Raw genomic sequence first — 19,689 nt, 5'->3', positions numbered from 1 at the left:
TTTATAAAAAGGTGACCTACAAAAGAATGGAGGTTATTTTGTACCCACATTCATTTATAACAGTCTCCTTCCCTCCCCGCCCCCATAATTTCTGCTCACACCCAAGACTGTCTGCTTTACAAAACAATACTTGTTTCAAGCAAAAAATATTTGCTAACCTGGATCCACAATGGGCAAAGGCTCTCCTTACCTCTGCAGGCAGAGGAGAGGGCCAGATCCAGGGAGGATACAGGCCTGGGTCAAGAGAGATCTAGGGTTTTCTAAATATTACAAGTAGACTAAGTTTAATAGGACTGTTACGACTTTCCAATGTCAACCTTGCCAGTAGCTCAACCGCCAGTAGGAAATAAGATTAAGCTTAGACAGTACTGGGTACCCCCAAAGAAACCTCTCTGCAACATTTGAGCAATCTGCAACCCAACAGTACCCCTCTCTTTTTTCCCAAAGGTTTGTTTGAGGGCCCTGAAGAGACCGAGTAACTGTCACTCTTTTAGTCTGGCCTCAGATTCTGCAATAAATAACAAGCAACAGGATGAGCGGTGTAAAAAAATAGATAGATAGAGATATATAGTCTTTGAATGTTTCCATCTCTGAAGAATGAGAAAGAAAATTTACCATGTGACCGTAAAGGGAGAAATCAAAAGCAGACGGTTCTCCTGGGTGTGGCCAGAACACAGAAATTAAAACAAAACAAAAAAATAAAACAACAAAAAACAGAAAATAAAAACCAAAGGAAACTAAACCAGTCCCTTGAAATCCATGCATTGTTAACTCTTTGTTTTCCACTGTGCTTAGAACATTCACCTGAGCAGCAGTATCTTTGTCTTGTGTTGCTAGAACACAAAGCCTCAGAAGGGCATTTCCTTAATTTGCTGCTACATTCAAAAATTATTTTTACCAAAAATAAGTTGTTTTTCTGAAAATAAACCCTCTTTATAGATACAGGCAAGACACAGAAGCATAGAGACATGGCCAGGAAAGTCCAGCAGTTCGGGCTGCCTGCTTCCAAGGCTTTAGGAGAGATTAGGGGACCTTCCACCTTCCTCCATAATCCACCTGAGATGAGTGATTGGAATGCACCAACAGCAACAGAGCAGGAGATTCAGAAACAAGCACCCACTGTTTAAAGAGTGGACACACATTCCCCAAACCCTGCAGGAGGAGAACGGTAGACCTTTTGGTCAGTAAGGGAAATCAAACGAAGGACTTGTCTACAAGCAGAGTTGCACTTAGGTGCAATTTTAAATGGATTTAGTTAAACCAGTACACAAATGGCTGTGTGAACTCTCTTATTTTGTTTTACGCCAGACTTTGTTCAGTTTGTCTCAAATTGATTATGAATTGGTATAAACTAAGCTGAAATTAGTGACCGGTAAGCCAAAATAAAAGTGCGCACACCAGGGTTTGCCTGGGTTCAAGACTGTGTGTGGACAAGGCCTAAAATTGTAGCTAGACAACAAGGGGGAAAGATTTTGGCTACATCTCTTTCATTCCAAGTAATTACTAAGGACCTTCCTGACAAAAGAAAGTGGCAATGATTTAACTTGTCTGTTTTTAAACCAATTTAGTTAAATCAATACAAACCTGTGTGGACACACTTATTTCAGTTTAGTAAGAAAATAATAATGAACTATGTCTACACTGGCACTTTGTCGGTTAAATCTTTGTTGGTCAGGGGTGTGGACAGCGCTATGTCAGTGGGAAACGCTCTCCCGCTGCCATCGCTACCACCCCTCATTGGGGTGGTTTAATTATGCAAGCGGGAGAGCTCTCTCCCACCAGCATGGAGCGGCTACACAGGAGACCTTACACTGGCGCAGCTGCAGCAGTACTGCTGTGAGGTCTGCAGTGTAGACATAGCCTTAGTGACTTATTTGGCTTTAGTTTAAATTGACTTAAACCAACATGAGAGTGTCCACACACCTTTTGCACTGGTTTAACTAAATGGGTTTAAAATTACAGCTTTAGTTAAATGGGTGCAACTTTCTTGTTTAGGCAAGCCTTAAGCTAGTGTGCAGCCATATTTTTAAAAAATAGGAGTGTGCTTTCTGCAACTGTGCTGCGCTATAAAAGTTGTATGAACACCGTGAGATTCCTACCCCCGCCCCCAGCTTTCAAGGGCATGGCAACAGTAGGGAGGGGTGTCTGCTCTACCAGTGTTTTGAAGCTGTTCCTTGTCTTTTATCGTAAGGGTGAGATAGCCTCCACTTGGGCTGCTGCTGCTGCCAGACCAATTCTGAGCCTGGAGTATAGGCAATATTATGATTTTGAATATATGAATTCTGCTGTTAGTGCTTCAAGAGGTAAGGAGCTTGATTTTCTTTTCTTAGTTTGTTTTGTAGGTGCACTAATTGTTTCTTCACTCATGTTTCTCTCAAGATCTAGAGATGGGTGTGGTCAAGAAAAAGGTCTGAAGAGGTGATGTAACCCATCCCCACCTCTAGCAGTGAGGCTCCAGGAGATGTGCTTCAGTCCTTGGGGAAAGAAGAGGTGATGACTAGGTGCTGGAACAGCACGTGAAAGTAAGAGGATTTATTTGGGGATAACAGGAAACGAGAGAGAGATTTGCACATGAGTGTCTTTTAACTAATATCCCTTTTTCATTTCTCTGATTTAGATCTCAGGAATGTAGGAGATGCTGTTGCTGCAGCACAGACTGCCATGGCAACCCTCAGTACAGGAAGTCCATAAAGGGTGGGTGGATGTATCAGTGTGCCTGCTAACCACCTCTGCCTGTTTTCTGTATGAATTGCAATAGACCGGAACAAAATTTACAGAACGTGTATGATATTTTACAAAATGTTAAAATGAAACATACAACTACACGGGGGGCTGGAGTGGTGATGAGTGGAGCCCAGTGTGAATTAAATTGCTCTGTGAACCAGAATCCTGTAATCAAATACGTGGCCAGTAGCCCAGGTCACCACAGTAGTAGCGTGCACTATTGTCAGGAGGTTCCTCAGCTAGCAGCTAAAAGTGGAACTCTATAGATGTGATCCATGTATATTTGTCCAACAAGCCACAATCCCTTTTGGGGTTAAGCTCCATTGGATTTGCTCCTGTGGATACTACCTTCTCTCCCATAAGAAGTTCAGAACACTGGGCTAACTCTTTTTTGATGGGTCTGGGTTTCCCCCATAAAATGAAGCAGGGGACATCATTTACGTAATTCTGAAACCAATAGCATGTGAGATCTGTACTAAAACTGAACTCTTAATATTTTTTGTAAATGATTCCCTCATTAGCCAATCAGCAGCCAGGACTCCCGGTTCAGAAGCAGTCTTATTTTGTTATTAATATCATCATGTGCACAGCTCTGAATGCTGCATCTTGAATGGCTGATGAAGAGAAAAGTGCTAAGTTTCCTTCTGGTGTAATGTTCCCATTATAGCTTCTGGGAACAGGAAATGGAGGGAGCAGGTCTCAATTAAAATTCTATGGTTAAGCTAACATGCAGATGGCATTAACTCTGCAAACAAGCATAGCTGTTCAGCTGGTGTACTAATGTTGGGACATCTACTAGAAAAGGTGCCTCCTCTTACCAAATGGAGCATCAAATACCCTTACCTACTCTGGATATATTCTGTCCATGGTTCACTAAAATGCATGGTGAATTGGGGATGGGAGTGTTGTACCGTTTACATGAATCAGAACTAGAACTTTTATGGTGAGCTGAGGGGAATCAAAAACAAACAGCTAGTTTCCTGGGGAACAAAAAAATCCCATTTAAGGGAAATCTGAAGTTACTCTGTTAGGCAAGCTGAAAACTACAAGAAAACCAAGAGGCCTTATAACATTCATTTATGCTTTCGAATGGGTAGCAGCACAGAATCGGTGTAAAGACCACCAAGGGAAACAGTGTCATTTTAAATTGCCCCAATCAGAGGAGCACTCTGATTAGTTTGGAATCTAAATAATGTGATTAGCAGAAACCACCACATGACTTGGAACTAATTCACCCCACTCCACACTTCAGAAAGTCAACAATGCAATTTTCTAAGATTAGTAACACAATCCAGTTGTTGTGATGTAACTATTGTTTATGACTCAGTTAGTGTTTTTCTCAGATGTTCAGGGGCCACAATCAGGGCCGGCTCCAGGCACCAGACCTCCAAGCATGTGCTTGGGGCGGCACCTGGAGGGGGGCGGCGCTCACCTGGGGAGAGTGGGGCCGCGGCCGGGCTCTCCGCCCTCCTCCCGGAGCTCCGGCCGGTCGGGGAGAGCGGAGCCGCGGCGGACTCGCCGCCCTCCCCGGTGCTCCGGCCGGCAGGGGAGAGCGGGGCTGCGGCCGGGCTTGCCACCCTCCCCCCAGTGCTCCAGCTGACCGGGAAGAGCGGGGCTGCGGCCGGGCTCGCCGCCCTCTTCCCGGTGCTCCGGCCGGCCGGCCGGGGAGAGCGGGGCCGCGGCCGGGCTCGCCACCCTCCCCCGGCGCTCCCACCCTCCCTCGGCGCCCTCCCCTGCTGCGCTCCCCGCCGGGGGCGGGTGGGCAGGAGACTTTTTTGCCTGGGGTGGCAAAAAAGCCAGAGCCAGCCCTGGCGACAATCATTTGCCCTGTTGGGTACAATTCCTCTCAGAATGTAAAAAAAGAACATCACCCATCTAAGTGAATTAATGATGCAGAAAGAAAAGTTATCAGTTCATCTCAGGTGGATCCAAAAGGAAGGATATAACTTGCACATTTTCTCAAATCATTTACCAGCCTTGGCGCAATTTCTGGCAGACAACCTCTGTCCCCATTAGGTAGGGACAAAGAGCTGCTCAGACCACGGAGGAGTTTCCCATCGCACATTGGATGGGGGCAAAACCAGGGGAATTTGGGATTTACCTTTATACCTTAAATATTTACCAAACACACATACAAACTACACCCTTTAGGAATTCTGGGAAGGGGAGGGGAGCATTGAGAACACAGCACAAGGCAGGCAGCAGGAGCATCTGCTTTCAGATTCCCAAGAGAGAGGAGGAGGAGAAGAGAGAGGTTTCATATAATTAGATTTCAAAGGAAACCACAGGGCAGGAGAAATGCATTCAGATTTTTAATTTATTTCAAATTTTATTTTGGAGGTGGGGGGGGAAGGGGGGAAGAACCCAAGAGTGAGTAAGGGGCCTCCAGAAAGATCCATTTCCTTTGCTTCACCATCAGGTCACCAAACTGTTGTTTTTACATTATAGCGTGAATACCAGGTGGTTCGTGCAGCTATACCCCACTCAGTAACACTTGGGCTTCCCATTTTCACACTAAGTAGGAATAATTTTGGCATTTTTAAAAAACAATTATAATTACTTTGGGTACAGCAGGATGCAAAATATCATGAACAAATATTCTTTGGGTGTATTCTGGGTTCCATTCAAGCTGTTCCCCATCTCTGAAACAGCAAGCATCAGTTTTGCAGTTACTCATTGCTATGAAGTTGACAAGCAGCAATAGGAAACTGGATATCCAGAATATTAAGTCTTTGGGTTGTTTTCATTTTAAAAATATTTACTAAGAATCCAGGGCAAAATTCTGCAAAAGACTTCAGTAAATGTGGTTTTTGTTTTAACCGAAAACCAGAAGCCTTGGGCTTAATTATCTTCTTGAACAGCTAAAGTTCATAATCAGAATTCAAGGCTTCACAGAAAATCCCCCATGTTAATATCACTGAAATGGGAAAGGGCAGGTGTGGGTGTTTAATACAGGGCTGGGGGAGGAGGTTGGGTGTGTATGGAAGTGGAAAAGCATATAGAACTGGAAAGCACAAATACCGTGGGGGAAGAGGTATATAGCTCCACAGTTTTTTGACAGGTCAGTTGGTTTTGTTTTTTCTTTAGTGATTACATTCAGAAAAAGCAGAGATTTTGCTAGAGGCTGTTCACGACGCCCGAGAGAAATGACTAAAATCAAGGCTAATTCACAGACAGCTCTGGCCTACAAACATCAGAAGAACTGTGCAGAGCAGAATAAATATTTACAGATTCTGCCATAGCTGAATGTTTCTGGTAAAAGCATGTAGGGTTTACTGTATCTATAAAGAGAAAGAAAACTCCCAAACTAAACTATCCAGAAACCTATTTACACAAATTGGATTATAAAACACAGAGAATAGGAAAAAATGGGTGGAGGGGTGCGCTGTCGGGAGCGGGGAGTGAATCTTGGCTCTTTTAGACATAAAACAACCCCTTGCCTGGATTCCAGAGAATGCATGGAGAGATTAAGGAATTTTAAAATGCAATTTAGGGAACACAGGTGAGAATTTGTAGAGAACCTTGTATATCAGTATATCGCTGAAGGAGCAGTGAGGCCGCATAGTGCTGTGAACTTCAAACCCAAGGGAAAGGCAGGGATTTAAAAATATAAACTGCTTAGCTGGCTTGCATCTTCAAAATGTCATGTGAGAGAGGAAATTTTCATTTTTAATTGAAAATGGGAATCGTAGCACTGATTAAGTCAAGCATAGTATAGACATGCACTGTGCAAGCTTCCCCCACAGAGCTCTGCCAATGCACCTTGATCCTGACCTGCAACACTCCCTGCTATTCCAGTGCTGGACCTCCTGGGCAGAGAGAGAATCACATCAATTTGTCATTGTGATGATCTTGGTTATGAGATGAGACCCAACTGCCAGTTAGGACAGAGATCACTGAAATTCACTACATTTGACCTGAACAGTATTTGAAGCCTGGACTCCAGAGAGGTAAATTAGCATCAATGCTGAACAAAACCTCCCTTTTGATGCATCTTAAAGGTGAAAATAGTCGCGCAAATAGAAATTCAATGGGGAAGGGTTCATACTGGGGGAAATTGTGGGTGCTTAATTTAAGCATCAGATGTCTCTGTCAAGGAAGGCCAGTATTTCTCACAACAGCCTCTTAAGTTTTCAAAGGCAAGGAAAAAATTCCTTGCATATGTGAGATATTCCACTTACTCTAAATAAGCACTTTTTTATGTAATAAAAACTGTTTTATGGATATCAATACATAACACATAGTGTCACCTTGTCTTCCCTTCCCCAGAGAACCCCACATTGCTCTGCAGTGAAAACTGCTGCTAAGAGGGTTCAAATGACTCCCTCCTTCATCATAGGTTGGGGAACCTGATCTCTCATTAGAGAGAGGAGTATTTGGGAGCATTTGGATGTGCTGCCCAGAATTGGCCATGCTCAGATTCTGGAGTTAGAGGGAGCAGGAGAGAGTCCCAGAAGTAGCTTCTCCATTCCCCCCCATCACACCAGGCCCTCCTGATCTCTGCAGAGCATATTATCTAGACAATGAACTGCCTCTTTCTCTGTGCAATCAAAACAACAAGAGAAACTGGATATAGAAACAGGACTTACCTTGGAGCCACGCTCATTAAAGATTATCTCTACATCAAGGATTTTGCCGAACTGCTGCAAAGAGACAAGAGAAGAAAGATTTATTCCTTGCTAGCCACTTCCCCTCTCTTTATTTTTGTCCTCTTTACACATGAAAGAAGGGAGGCGGGAATCCTTCCATTTCTGACTCACAAGTGAGAGCACTAAATCCCAGTGACAACCCTAGAGCTGCCCCAATTCTCTGGGGCCCTCAGACTCTCTCTCGATCACAGATCCATTGGTTTCTCTTGACTTTTCTCTTCTCTCAGACTGTATTTCCAGAACAGTTTTAGGTCTTGTCCTCACTCATATTTTCAACAATCTCCCTCCTCTCCCATTCTACTGTTTCCTCTCAGACTAGTGACACCTCCCAAATGTAGTCACATCATGCCATCTGCCTCCTGAAAGGGCTGTGACAAAGAGAAAGTGAATTGTAATCCTACTTCTCTGAAGAGGATAATCACACAGGACTCCTATTCTTGGGAATCATCTCCCTGCATAAGACAGATAGGAATTTCCCTAAATTCTTAGTTATTTTCAGGTTTGGCAACCGTAAAATGTTCAATAGTCATGAGAAGATTGTAGGAAATAATGAGCTTAGCGAGAAATTTTTTGAAAAGATTAAATCATGTTTTTAACTCCCCCACCCACCCTCGAGGCATGTGTGTGAGACCATCAGTGTTGCTAATGCTAACGCTCACACATTTATCATGAGTAACACAATTTTCACCCCTGCAGCAGGAGCTCTCCAGAGGGCTCACCTGAGATCAGGGTGGCACTGTACAGACTCACAACTCAGGACAGCCTCTGTCCTGAAGCTCTTGCTAACTAGTACAAATGATAACGGTAAGTGTGATGTGGGAGTTGGAACTGGGATGCACCAAATTATATTTACACACACTCACTGATGACTTCCAGGGGAAAGGCACTGTAGCTCATTAGCAAAGCCCTAAGGCATCCAGTCCTCCAGAAATACTAATGTTACACTTCTAGAATGAGGCTTGCTTTCTGAAAAGTTAAATCAATATCTGACCTCCCAGGAACATACAAAGGCTGGGTCCTCCTCTGTGTGGATACGGCAGTAACTCTTACACAATGCTTTCAAACACACGACAGTAAAAGTGCTCTCTTCATCTCGTCCTTTAAGGGACAGCTCAGATCAACCAAAATACAAACACCAAAAATGCAATAAAAACAAAAACATCCAAACTCATTTCTGAATATAATGTTTTGGCATATTAAGTAATTCTAACAATTATAGTCATTCTAGTGTCCTTACATTAACTATATATTATATTCAAAAATTCTCCTGAATAACCATAATACATTAAAAAAATGTCAAAAAAAGTTACCTTTGAAAAATCAGTCACTCAAAAGTTTGGAAATGCCAGAACTAAGATTGCCTGTATAACTTTAATTCAGCCCCCTTGTGCATATGCATTATGATTCAATCTAATTTTGTGATCTCTCACTGTTTTTTTCCACAGGACCCCTTGCCTCATTCAGCATGGTAGTTATTGAGGCTGTTGTCTATAGCACCCATTTCATTTGTTGCAGAGTTGGAAGGTATCTAGTGAATTTTCTTTGTACCCAATTTGAGATACCTGGGGACAGATTTACAGAAGGGCTGAGAACTCACAACAGCAAATGAAGGTGATTGGAGTTGTGCTTTAAACATATAAGTGATGTAAAAATGCCAAGTACCCTTAAAAATCAGGCCTTAGGCGTCTCAACTTGTGCACACGAAATTAGTGGATATTTCTGACAATTTTAGACCTTTCTCTCATGGTGTGCCAGTTTCCCATCTGTAAAATGGGGATAACAACACAACTTCACTCTACAAGGATGTTGTGTAGATAAATTCATTAATGTTTGTGAAACACGTAGCTACTATAGTGAATTCACAATAGGAATGGGCATGAGGAAATTAATTCAGTACAAAGTTTGGATGTGTGTTAACTAAGGCTTGAGGCTACACACTGAGGAAGACAAAGAGAAATATTTAATAACTCCCAATTCATTGGGCAATGTCCACCATTTTGAGCACTGAATAAGGCAGGGATGCTTTGGAAAAATGCGTAATTAGGGTTGCCAACTTTCTAGTTGCACAAAACCGAACACCTTAGCCCCGCCCTTTCCCTGAGGCCCCGCTCCCACGCACTACACTCCCCCTCCCTCGGTGGCTCACTCTCCCCCACCCTCCCTCACTTTCACTGGGCTGGGGCAGGGGGTTGGGGTCCAAGAGGGGGTGAGGGCTCTGGGGTAGGGCTGGGGATGGTTCAGGGTGTGGGGCTCTGGGCTGGGGGAGGTTCGGGGTCTGGACTGGATCCGGGGATGAGGGGTTTGGGGTGCAGGAGGGACCTCTGGGTTTGGGGGGGGGTCTCAGGACTGGGGGCTCAGGCTTACCTCCAGCGGCTCATGGTCAGCGGCGCAGAACGGGGGCTAAGGCAGGCTGTCTGCCTGTCCTGGCACTGCACTGCGCGCCCCCCCAGAAGCAGCCATCAGGTCCAGCTCCTAGGCGGAGGGGCCAGGAGGCTCCACATGCAGCTCTCACCTGCTGGCACCACCCCACCAAGCTCCCACTGGCCAGGAACCAGCCATTGGGACTGCGGAGCCGGTGCTCGGGCAGCACGCAGAGCCCCATGCCCCCCACCTAGGAGCTTCTGGGGCGCAGCGTGGTGCCAGCCAGGACAGGTAGGGCCTAGCCTGCCTTAGCACCACAGAACCACCGACCAGACTTTTAATGGCAATGCTGACCGGAGCCGCCAGGGTCCCTTTTCGACCAGGTGTTCCGGTTGAAAACCAGACACCTGGTCACCCTATAATTAATCATGAGAAAGATGAGATATATGCTTTGCCAGAGGGTTTCACAGTTATTTATTGACAGCATAGAAATGTATCGGGGGTAGCTGGGGTTCAAATTTCAAGTTCTGGAGGGAAGCATACGCTAAATACTATAAACACTTCTGCCCCCACCTTCACCCCTAATTTCTGCCCCCTCTCCACTCTGCACCCATCTGTGCCCCCTGGTCCGTCCTACCCTCCTCCATGCCTTTGCCTATACACCCTCACCCTATGGCTCCTTCCTCCCTTCACTCCCCCCAAACTCCTGCTCCTCAGCCCTCTGCATTCCAGTCAGGCTGTTTCTTCCTCCTCCACACTGCCTGGACACTGGGGCAGGGGTGCCGGAGGGAGGACAAAGAACAGCACCACTGGCTGCTGGGAGCTAGGAGGAGCAATTGAAAGAGAATTGCAGCTCAGCTGCTGCAATCCTGGGATGGAGCATGCCCAGAATAGATGTAATCGTCAGAAAATTTATCTGCCAGCAGCTAACAAGTGCTTACTGAGCTTGCATAAACTGCAATTTCCAGAGGCCTATAACTTGGCCAGGTTGGGATGATTTTCATGAGGATGGCAAAAGACAAATCCCTGACACTTGCGCAACACCCCCTGCCAAATTTCAAGCCCCTGCTCCAGATATACAACAAAATGGTTGTAAGAATTTTTTAACATGGGCAATACAACATCTTTTTCCTGAATCTCATTTTTGGAAACAACTAGACCATTTTAGCTGAAACTTTCACAAAAAATCAGACAGTCACCCAGGATGGAAAATTTCAGCCTATGTGGTAAAAGTTTTGCAACGTTATAAGCAAATGAAAACAGGGTCTTATACCGGAAGTGATAGGTGAAGATGGTAGTGACACCTATTATTAAGGTTGCCCATAATATACATGTACATAAAACACACACAAAAGAACATTATTTAGGTTGCAGAGTCAAGCACTTGACAGGAAATGCCAGATTTATGGTTGCCCACTCAAACGTAATCATATCCCCCTGTGCATCCATCCTGTGCACTGAATGGGGGCAGGTGCCCTGTGGGGAAAAGATATGTGATCATGTAATTAAAGACCGGCATAATGCATAACAGAAGGGAACAGAATTAAGGTTGTGTGAGCAACCACAAATCTGGGATTTCCTAATTTTTAAGTGCTTCATTTTGCAAACCTAAATTACTTTCTCAAGAGATTTTTTTAAAATAATAATAATATTCTAGAGCCTGGCTCTTCTACCCCACTCTTCCCACTAGTGTCTTGCTGCTGTGGCAGTGTCATGAGCCCAGCCTTAGGATGTTCACGTGTTTCATTATGTTTTCATGCTGTCAAAATTATCCTGAGGAATGAAAAGCAGAAAAGTGAAATGGTGAATTTTAACAGTTTATATCTCAGCAAAAGGTTGAGTAGAATCTCACAGTATAAAGAAAAGACATTTCTGTAGCTGGAGAGTGTTCCTCCTGCCAAATATCAACAGCTTCTGTAAACAATGGAAGAGTGAGTGAGTTTTTTTATAATGGAAAATATTAGGCAATTTAACCATAGGCGTTATTACCAACTCCCCCATTGTATTTTTTTTTTAAGTTGTCAACAAGTGACCTTCTCCTGGGTGCTCACTCTCAGCCTCAGAATAGCCCTACAAGCAGTCCCTTGCCTCATTTTCCCCCTTCAGGGGACTTCCTCAATAATTCAAACACTTCCATCCATTCCCATCCCTTATCAGCTTCTGCTTTAACAACTTAACAAACATTCATAATAAAGTTTTCAAGTCCATCCATTCTCCAAGGCCTTTCCAAGTTTCAGGTTTCTCTGCTGGAGCCTATTCGCTCCCAGCAGCCTCTCTTCTCCCTGAGAACACTCTCTGCAGCTTCCTCCTTCTCTTATAGTGAAATCAAGTGATTCCTGCTCAGGTATGCTTCCTTAGTAATCAGGGTTGGCTGACCCCAGTCCTCTAGTCCTTAAGGTGTAAGCCACACTATGGTAGCACAATGAGGCTTTGGTTAATAATAAGGCCTGTACAGAGCACAGCCATATTAACAGCAGTCAGATGGGACTACAAGTCAGTATTCTTCTTCTGGCTTGCAGCTTATGCACCTGTGGGGAAGGGTGGGTGTGTCTTTCTGTCTCTCATTTTGTTTCCCACCCAGAAGGCATGAAGAAAGGAGCTTTTTGTGAGAGTTCTTGCAGCAGAGGCCAAAATTGCATTACTTGCGATAAATTTGAGAGATTGCCTTTTGACACACTGGCAGTTTAATATGGCCCCTCCCTGGTGTTCTGTTCCAACTGGCACTGCCTTGGCTCCCTCTCTAGAGCAGTCACTGTCCGTTCCAAAACGTGCAGGAAAAAAAGTTAGCGCCTCTAAAAATGAAAGCCATAAAAATCATAAATGTGAGTTCTCCAGAATTGGCCAGATGACAACAAAAGGGAGAAATAATGTAAGGCTCGACAACCTTCCACCACCACAGAACAGAAAACTCCCTCTCTCCTTGGAGAACGCTGTGTAGGGCACGTCCCATCAGCACTCACAAAAGGAATCCATAATTCACATCACCCCATCTCTCTACTTAATCCGGCAAAAGGTGGAGTAGCCATTAGAGACCAAATCTCCTACACTCTGACACACACAATCAAAACAACTGATAAACTGACTTCCTACCTGTGAAATAATAGGAGTTCCCAGGCTTGAAGTGACTCAATTGGAATCTCCCACACTCAGTCGAAATAGAATACCACCTTTTAAAAAGAGGATGACAGCACTGAAAGGGATTAAATACTTGCAGGGCTGCAGCTCATTAACAACTGAAGAGATAATAGATTACCTTCAACTAGTCATGCCAGGGCTAACCTCTTGCTCAACAGAACCTGGAAGTTTTCTAATAGGCTAGATCCAAATAAGGAAGCCACATAGATAGTATGCGACCAGAGAGATAGGAAACTTCATATAAAAATACTGTTTCTTGGTAACCCCAGCAGCCTGAAACCTGCCATCGAGGTAAAGAACTCTTGCACTAAAAGACAGTGAGTTATACAGATGATTGCTTAGAACCAGGGTAAGTAGAATCACAGTTTGATTGCACTGGCACCTGTGGATAGAATCCATATGTAACTAGATTTTGAAAGTTACAGGTTCACCTAGTTTCATATAGACCTTAGTGCAGACATTCCTTGCAACTTAAATAAAAGCCTCAAAGATGTCTCAGCCAGACAACTGACAGTCACCACTGCCTTCCACTAGAATAATACCACACGAGTCCCTACGCATTCAAGTGTGCATACACAATTTTTGTGCAGCAGAAACTATGTCCCCAAGCAAGAAAGGCAGCACAATAGTTGTTGACAGATGTACCGCTACCATTAGCTTAGGATAGATGCTTCTAGCGTCTGTTGCTCAAGCAGCGCTGAACACACAGTTCCCACTTAAACATCACTCTAGAAAGCATATTATTGATGCAAAGTGTCAAGATAATGCCAGTGCCTCCTGTAACAGTAGCCACTAGAATCAGCAGACACTGACAGCCCCCCTCCCACCACATGACAGGGAGGAGTATGACCTTTTGCAACCCTGACTCTTAGGACCAGGGAATAAAGAGCAGTCTCTACCAGTACTACTGTGTGTCACACCTTTTATTATACCTCCTTACAGCTATATCTGAGAATGTGGGACTAGAGTCAAGTACAAGGAGCATGTCCAGGGTGGGGAAGAAGATAACAGTGTCTTGACATCCTAAAGATTAGGGGCCCTTCCATAAGGATGTCTAATGCATGCAGAGTAAGAAGATGGAAGGCCCTTGGACAGCAGCAATACTTTTCTTTGTTTTAAGCTCCTGCATTCCTCACTGAATCAAGACCTATAGTTTAGTTTTCTCTATCATATTGTTTACCCACTGAACAGCAGGAGTAAGACTCCTATCTTCACCAGTTGTGAACGCCAAAAACGTTCACCATGCTAGGTGTGGATTTAGGGTCAGTTAGTGGAAAATAAGAAGAAATGGTTACCTTACTGCAACTGTGGTTCTTCAAGATGTGATGCAGATGTGTATTCCAAGTAGGTGTATGCATGTGTTGGAGCCAGAGACTTTTGCCTCGCAGTGCCTGTAGAGCGGCAGCGCTCACGCCCCGACCCACCTCGGTCCTTTCTTATCAAATGTCCAGTGAAAGACTCTGATGCAGAGGGGATGGCAGGTGGGTTGTGGAATACACTTCTGCATCACACCTTGAAGAACCAGTTATAGTAAGCAACCATTTCTTCTTCAAGTAGATGCAGATGTGTATTCCAAGAAGGTGACTAGTGAACAGTACACCCAACCAGAGGCTCAGCTTGGAGTCTACCTGAACAAAGATTGAAGGACCGCTCTTCTATTAGTGTCCGCTCTGGAAGAAGCGGTGATCGCATAATGGTCTGTAAAATTATGCATGAACGACCCCGTGGTCACCCTACAAATGTCCAATATGGACATGTCATTGAGGAATGTCACGATGTTGCCTGTGCTGTCGTCGAATGCACCCGTATCTGTTAAGGAGGTGAAGCTGACACTTTATTGTATGCAGTTTTGATGCAAGATGTTTATCCATCTGGAGATGGTCTGCACAGTGACTGCTTGTGCCCTTCATGTGGCCCACATACGATACGAAACAGGCAAGGCAAAGCACAAAACTGTTCCATCCTGTTCAGATAGAAAGCTAGAGAGTGTCTGACGTCTAGCGTACGGAGGCATTGCTCTTCCGGGGAGGAATGCAGCTTAGGAGAAAATACAGGCAAATATACCACCTGGTTCAAATGAAACTGAGACACCATCTTGAATAAAAACTTCAGGTATGGCCAAAGCGTAACCTTGTCCCTGGAAAACTATGTGTAAGGAGGCCAAGCCGTCAGGGTCTGCAACTCACACCCAATCCTGGCAGAGGTAATGACTATCAAGAATGCAGTTTTCTGAGACAGGAGGGACAGTGGGCAGGAAGCGAGGGCTCGAATGGGGATCCCATTAGAGTTGCTAAATATGTGTTCAGATATCACAAGGGGGCTGGCTCTCCATTTCCAGTACATGCTGGAATTACAATGAGATGCTCTAAAGGCTAAATCTGACAGGAAATCCTTAGATCCCTAGCTTTCATTAATTACAGTGGTTTGGAAAGGGTTAAATGGTTTTCCCCACTCACACGACATCACTGAGTTCATTTCTATGTCTGCTCCAGACTGCACGAAAACATTAGCTGATGCTTCATGCCTGGGGACAGAGCTGACCTCTGGGTTGCCATTCTAGCCTTGAGGGACTTCTTCCCCACCGTCACTTTCACTCCTTCCCCCCTTTCAATGCTGTCTACCCGATTTCACCCTTTGCACAGTATTTTTGGAAAACCACTCGAGGCAAGGGCTTTGAGTCTCTCAGAGATTATGTTGAGGAGATCAGACCTGACACACAAAAGGGGGAGGGAGGAGAAGGAGGCTTGCAACCACTCACAGCTGAAAACTCAAACAACCATGAGTCCCCTGAAGGAGACAGAAGGTTTGTTTCAATATGAGTCACCTAAGGAAAAGCCTCCTGCTTCCTGTGAAGGGTGGAAGTGAGGGGGTGCTCAGGAAGCCCCATATTACTGCTGCAGGCTGTGAATGTGTTAAGAGAAGCAGCACTGACAGGGGAAAAGGGAGCAGAGAGGAGTCATTGATTGTTTCTCTGGCAAATCTGAAGTTTCTCAGTGCTGAAGAATGGCATGTAACTGAATTTGTGCTCAAAAGATACAGTTCTGAGAGACCACTCCTGAAACGCTCATACCTTTCTCGCTGGACATACAGATATGCTGAGCACACTGGCACCGAGATTTATTAGTCACAATTCTCCCCTTAAATCCATGCCACTGAGCTGGCTCTCTAGCTGTTGTTACTCTTGATCTCAGTCAGGTAACTTTAAAGCACCAAAATCACTTGGTGGAGAATGAAAATTAACAAGTAAAACATCTGTTTTTCCTCCATGTAACATAACATGGCATTACCTGGGCCTCAGTGAAGGATAGGAAATCCCTACTGCAAGTACCCAGCAGTTACAATGTGCTTTCTGGAAGAAACCTCATAAAACAGAAGTGTGGTTATTCAATGTGCCTCAGTTTCCCCATCAATAAAATGCAGATGATAATGTTAGATGCTCAGACACAATGGTGATGAGCCTGAATAGCTGACTCAGAGGACAGAGGCTCCTGAACTCCCAGGCTGCCAGGGCTGTGTGTGTCACACTAGAAATAAACCCAGGTCATCTGCACAGCAGTGGATTGTGCTGCAATCTACTACATTAACTGCCTGGAACTCAAAACCAGGTCTCTCTCAGTGCCTACTCCCACCCTAGTGCAAAAGAACAGGACTAACCCTGATCTTCCACAGTGCACAGCACTCCCAGCTCCTACTGGTCAGTAGAGTTGGAGACCAATGCTGGTTGTTTTAACATTTTTGCACATTTCATTCACTTCACCCTGGCCAACATGTGAACTGAGAGCCCACTTCTGCTCTTATTTAAACCACGGTTAATTAAAAATCCATGAATTTCAGAGATTAATAGTATTGTAATTGCTAATGAGACACAAACCAGAATCATAGAAATGTAGGGCTGGAAGAGACCTTGAGAAGTCATCAGTCCAGTCCCCTGCACTGTGTCAGGGAAAAGTAAACTTAACCATCCCTGACAAGTATTTGTCCAGCCTGTTTTTAAAAACCCAGTGATGGGGATTCCACAACTTCCCCTGTAAGCTTGATCCAGAACTTAACTGTCCTTCTAGTTAGAAAGTTTTTCCTAATATCTAACCTAAATCTCCCTTGCTGACTATTAAGCCCATTACTTCTTGTCCTACCTTCCATGGACATGGAGAACAACTGATCACAGTCCTTTTTCTAGCAGCCTTTAACATATTTGAAGACTGTTATCAGGCTCCTCCCCTCTGTCTTCTTTTCTCAAGACTAAGGGCATGTCTACACTTACCTCCAGAGTGATCGATCCAGCGGGGGTCGATTGAGTGCTCTCCCATTGACTCCAGTACTCCACCGGAGCGAGACACGTAAGCGGAGTCGACGGGGGAGCGTCAGCAGCCAACCTACCGCAGTGAAGACACGGCGGTAAGTAGCTCTAAGTACGTCAACTTCAGCTACACTGTTTTCGTAGCTGAAGTTGCGTAACTTAGACTGACTTAGCTCCCCCAGCCTGTGTAGACCATGTAAACATGCTCAATTTTTTTAACCTTTCCTCATAGGTCAGGTTTTCTAAATCTTTCATCATTTTTGTCACTCTTCTCTGGACTCACTCCAATTTGTCCCCATTTTTTCCTAAAGTGTGGTGCCCAGAATTTGACCCAGTACTCCAGCTGAGGCCTCACCAGTGCAGAATGGAGCAAGACAATTACCTCTCATGTCTCATACAAAACACTCCTGTTAATACACCCCAGAATCATATTAGCCTTTTTGGCAGGTGCATCACACTGATGACTAATTCAATTTGTGAGCTACTGTAACCCCCAGATCCTTTTCAGACAGTTAGTCTCCATTTTGTAGATGTGCAGATTGTTCCTTCCTAAATGAAGTAATCTGCACTTGTCTTTATTGAAATTTTATCTTGTTGAATTCTGACCAATTCTTCAAATTGCCAGGGTCCTTTTGAATTCTAATCCTCTCCTCCAAAGAGCTTGAAAACCCTCCCAGCTCGGTCATTTGCAAATTTTATAAGCAACCACTCCACTCCATGATCCAAGCCATTAATGAAAATATTGATGAGTTCCTGACCCTGGACTGACCCCTGTGGGATCCCATTAGATATGCCCTCCCAGTTTCACAGCAAACCACTGATTATTACTAAGTACGATCTTTCAACCAATTGTCCACTCACCTTATAGTAATTTCATCTAGACCACATTTCCCTAGTTTGCCTATGAGAATGCCATGCAGGACTATGTCAAAAGCCTTACTAAAATCAAGATATAGCACATCTACTGATTCCCCCCATCCACTACACCACTAACCCTGTCAAAGAAGGAAATTAGGTTGGTTTGGCATGATTTGTTCTAGACAAATCCATGCTGGCTATTCCTCATAAAAAGCAGTTACTCACCCTGTACTGTACCTGTTGTTTTTTGTGATTTGATGCAGACATGCATTCCATGTAGGTGTATGTGCGCCCAGTACACCAAAGCCAAAGAACTTTGCCTAGCAGTACTCGTAGGGGTGGCGCTCACACTCTGTGGCCCTAGCTCCTCTCCTGGCTAAATAAGGGCAGTGCTTCCTCAATCCCCCTCAGTTCTTTCACACCAAACATCAAGAGTACAGACTCTGATGCTGAGGGTGGGTTGTAGAGCACAGGTCTGCATCACATCTCAACGAACAACAACTACAGTGCAGGTAAGTAACCGTTTTTAATTCTTTGAGTAGATGCAGCCATGTATTCCAGGCAGGTGACTCACAAGCAGTACTCGTGGGAGATGGAGTTCAGAGTCTATTTAACAAGGACTCCAGGAATGCCTTCCCAAAATTTGCATCTGATTTAGATTCAGTTGAAATGGCATAATGGGTTGTAAGAGTAAGTATAGAGAACCAAGTGGCAGCCCTATAAATGTCCACTATAGGAATGTCACTTAGAAATGCCATCAACATTGCTTGGCCCCTTGTGGAATGAGCTTGCACCTTTTGAGGATGCATAATCTGAGCTATTTCGTATGCTGGCATGACATAGGAAGTACCACCAGGAGATTGTCTGTCAAGAGACTGCTTGTCCCTTCATTCAGACCGCATCTGAAGCAAACAGATGAGATGAAGAATGGACAAGTTTAATCCTACCCAGGTAAAAAACAAAACGTCACCTGACTTCCAAAGTGTGATGACGCTGCTCCTCTGGGGTTGAATGCAACTAGGGAAGAACACTAGCAGATCTATAACTTGGTTCAAATCAGACTGAGAAACCACATTAGGAAAAAACTTAGGGTGCAATAACAGGTCACTTTATCTTTGGAAAATTGCGTGTAAGCAGGGTCTGCCATCAAAGCTTGCAACTCTCTCCTTGTAGATTTTATCACAAGGAAAGTGATTTTCTGACATAGAAGGGAGAAAGAAGTTGCTCAAATGGAAGTCCCAAAAGAGCTACTAAGAGAGCATTAAGATCCCACAAAGGAATCAGCTCTTTATCTGGTGGGTGGAGATGAGTGACACTTTTTCAAGAACCTCAACACCATGGAGTTTGAAAACACCAACTTCCGAAGGATGGGTGGATGGATGGCACGCTGAAATTGCCGCCAGATGCACTCTCAAAGAACTAAGTGCAAGACCAGAAGACTGAAGGTGTAACAACAGGTCCTGGATACAAGCCATCATTGATTGAACTCCTCAGGCTAACAACCACACTGAGATCCACTTTCACTTGGCCAAATAGGCCACTTTGGTGGCCAGCTTTCTACTATTGAGCAAAACTTGCTGGACTATCTCCGACCATCTTTCCTCCTCCTCATCTAGTTGCAGCATCCATGCTGTAAGATGAGATGAGTGCTGGATGCAAAACCTG

General features: G+C 44.5%; 1 protein-coding gene across 17 annotated transcripts in view; it reads right to left on the bottom strand.

The window, feature by feature from the left end:
• Positions 1-19,689, bottom strand: part of RBFOX2 (RNA binding fox-1 homolog 2) — a 250,700-nt gene that overhangs the window by 35,152 nt on the left and 195,859 nt on the right. For all 17 annotated transcript variants that reach the window (XR_004646662.1, XM_034777735.1, XM_034777756.1 and 14 more), the window contains one exon: positions 7,314-7,367. Coding sequence is in view for 16 of the 17 variants with exons in the window: in XM_034777735.1 (XP_034633626.1) it covers positions 7,314-7,367 (54 nt within the window). In the remaining variant the exon portion in view is untranslated. The remainder of the gene's footprint in view (positions 1-7,313; positions 7,368-19,689) is intronic.

The sequence above is a fragment of the Trachemys scripta genome, chromosome 1 (genome assembly GCF_013100865.1).
Source record: "Trachemys scripta elegans isolate TJP31775 chromosome 1, CAS_Tse_1.0, whole genome shotgun sequence".
NCBI classification, from domain to species: domain Eukaryota; kingdom Metazoa; phylum Chordata; order Testudines; family Emydidae; genus Trachemys; species Trachemys scripta.
Note: the sequence above shows the minus strand (reverse complement) of the source record. Positions and strands in the feature narration are given on the sequence as shown.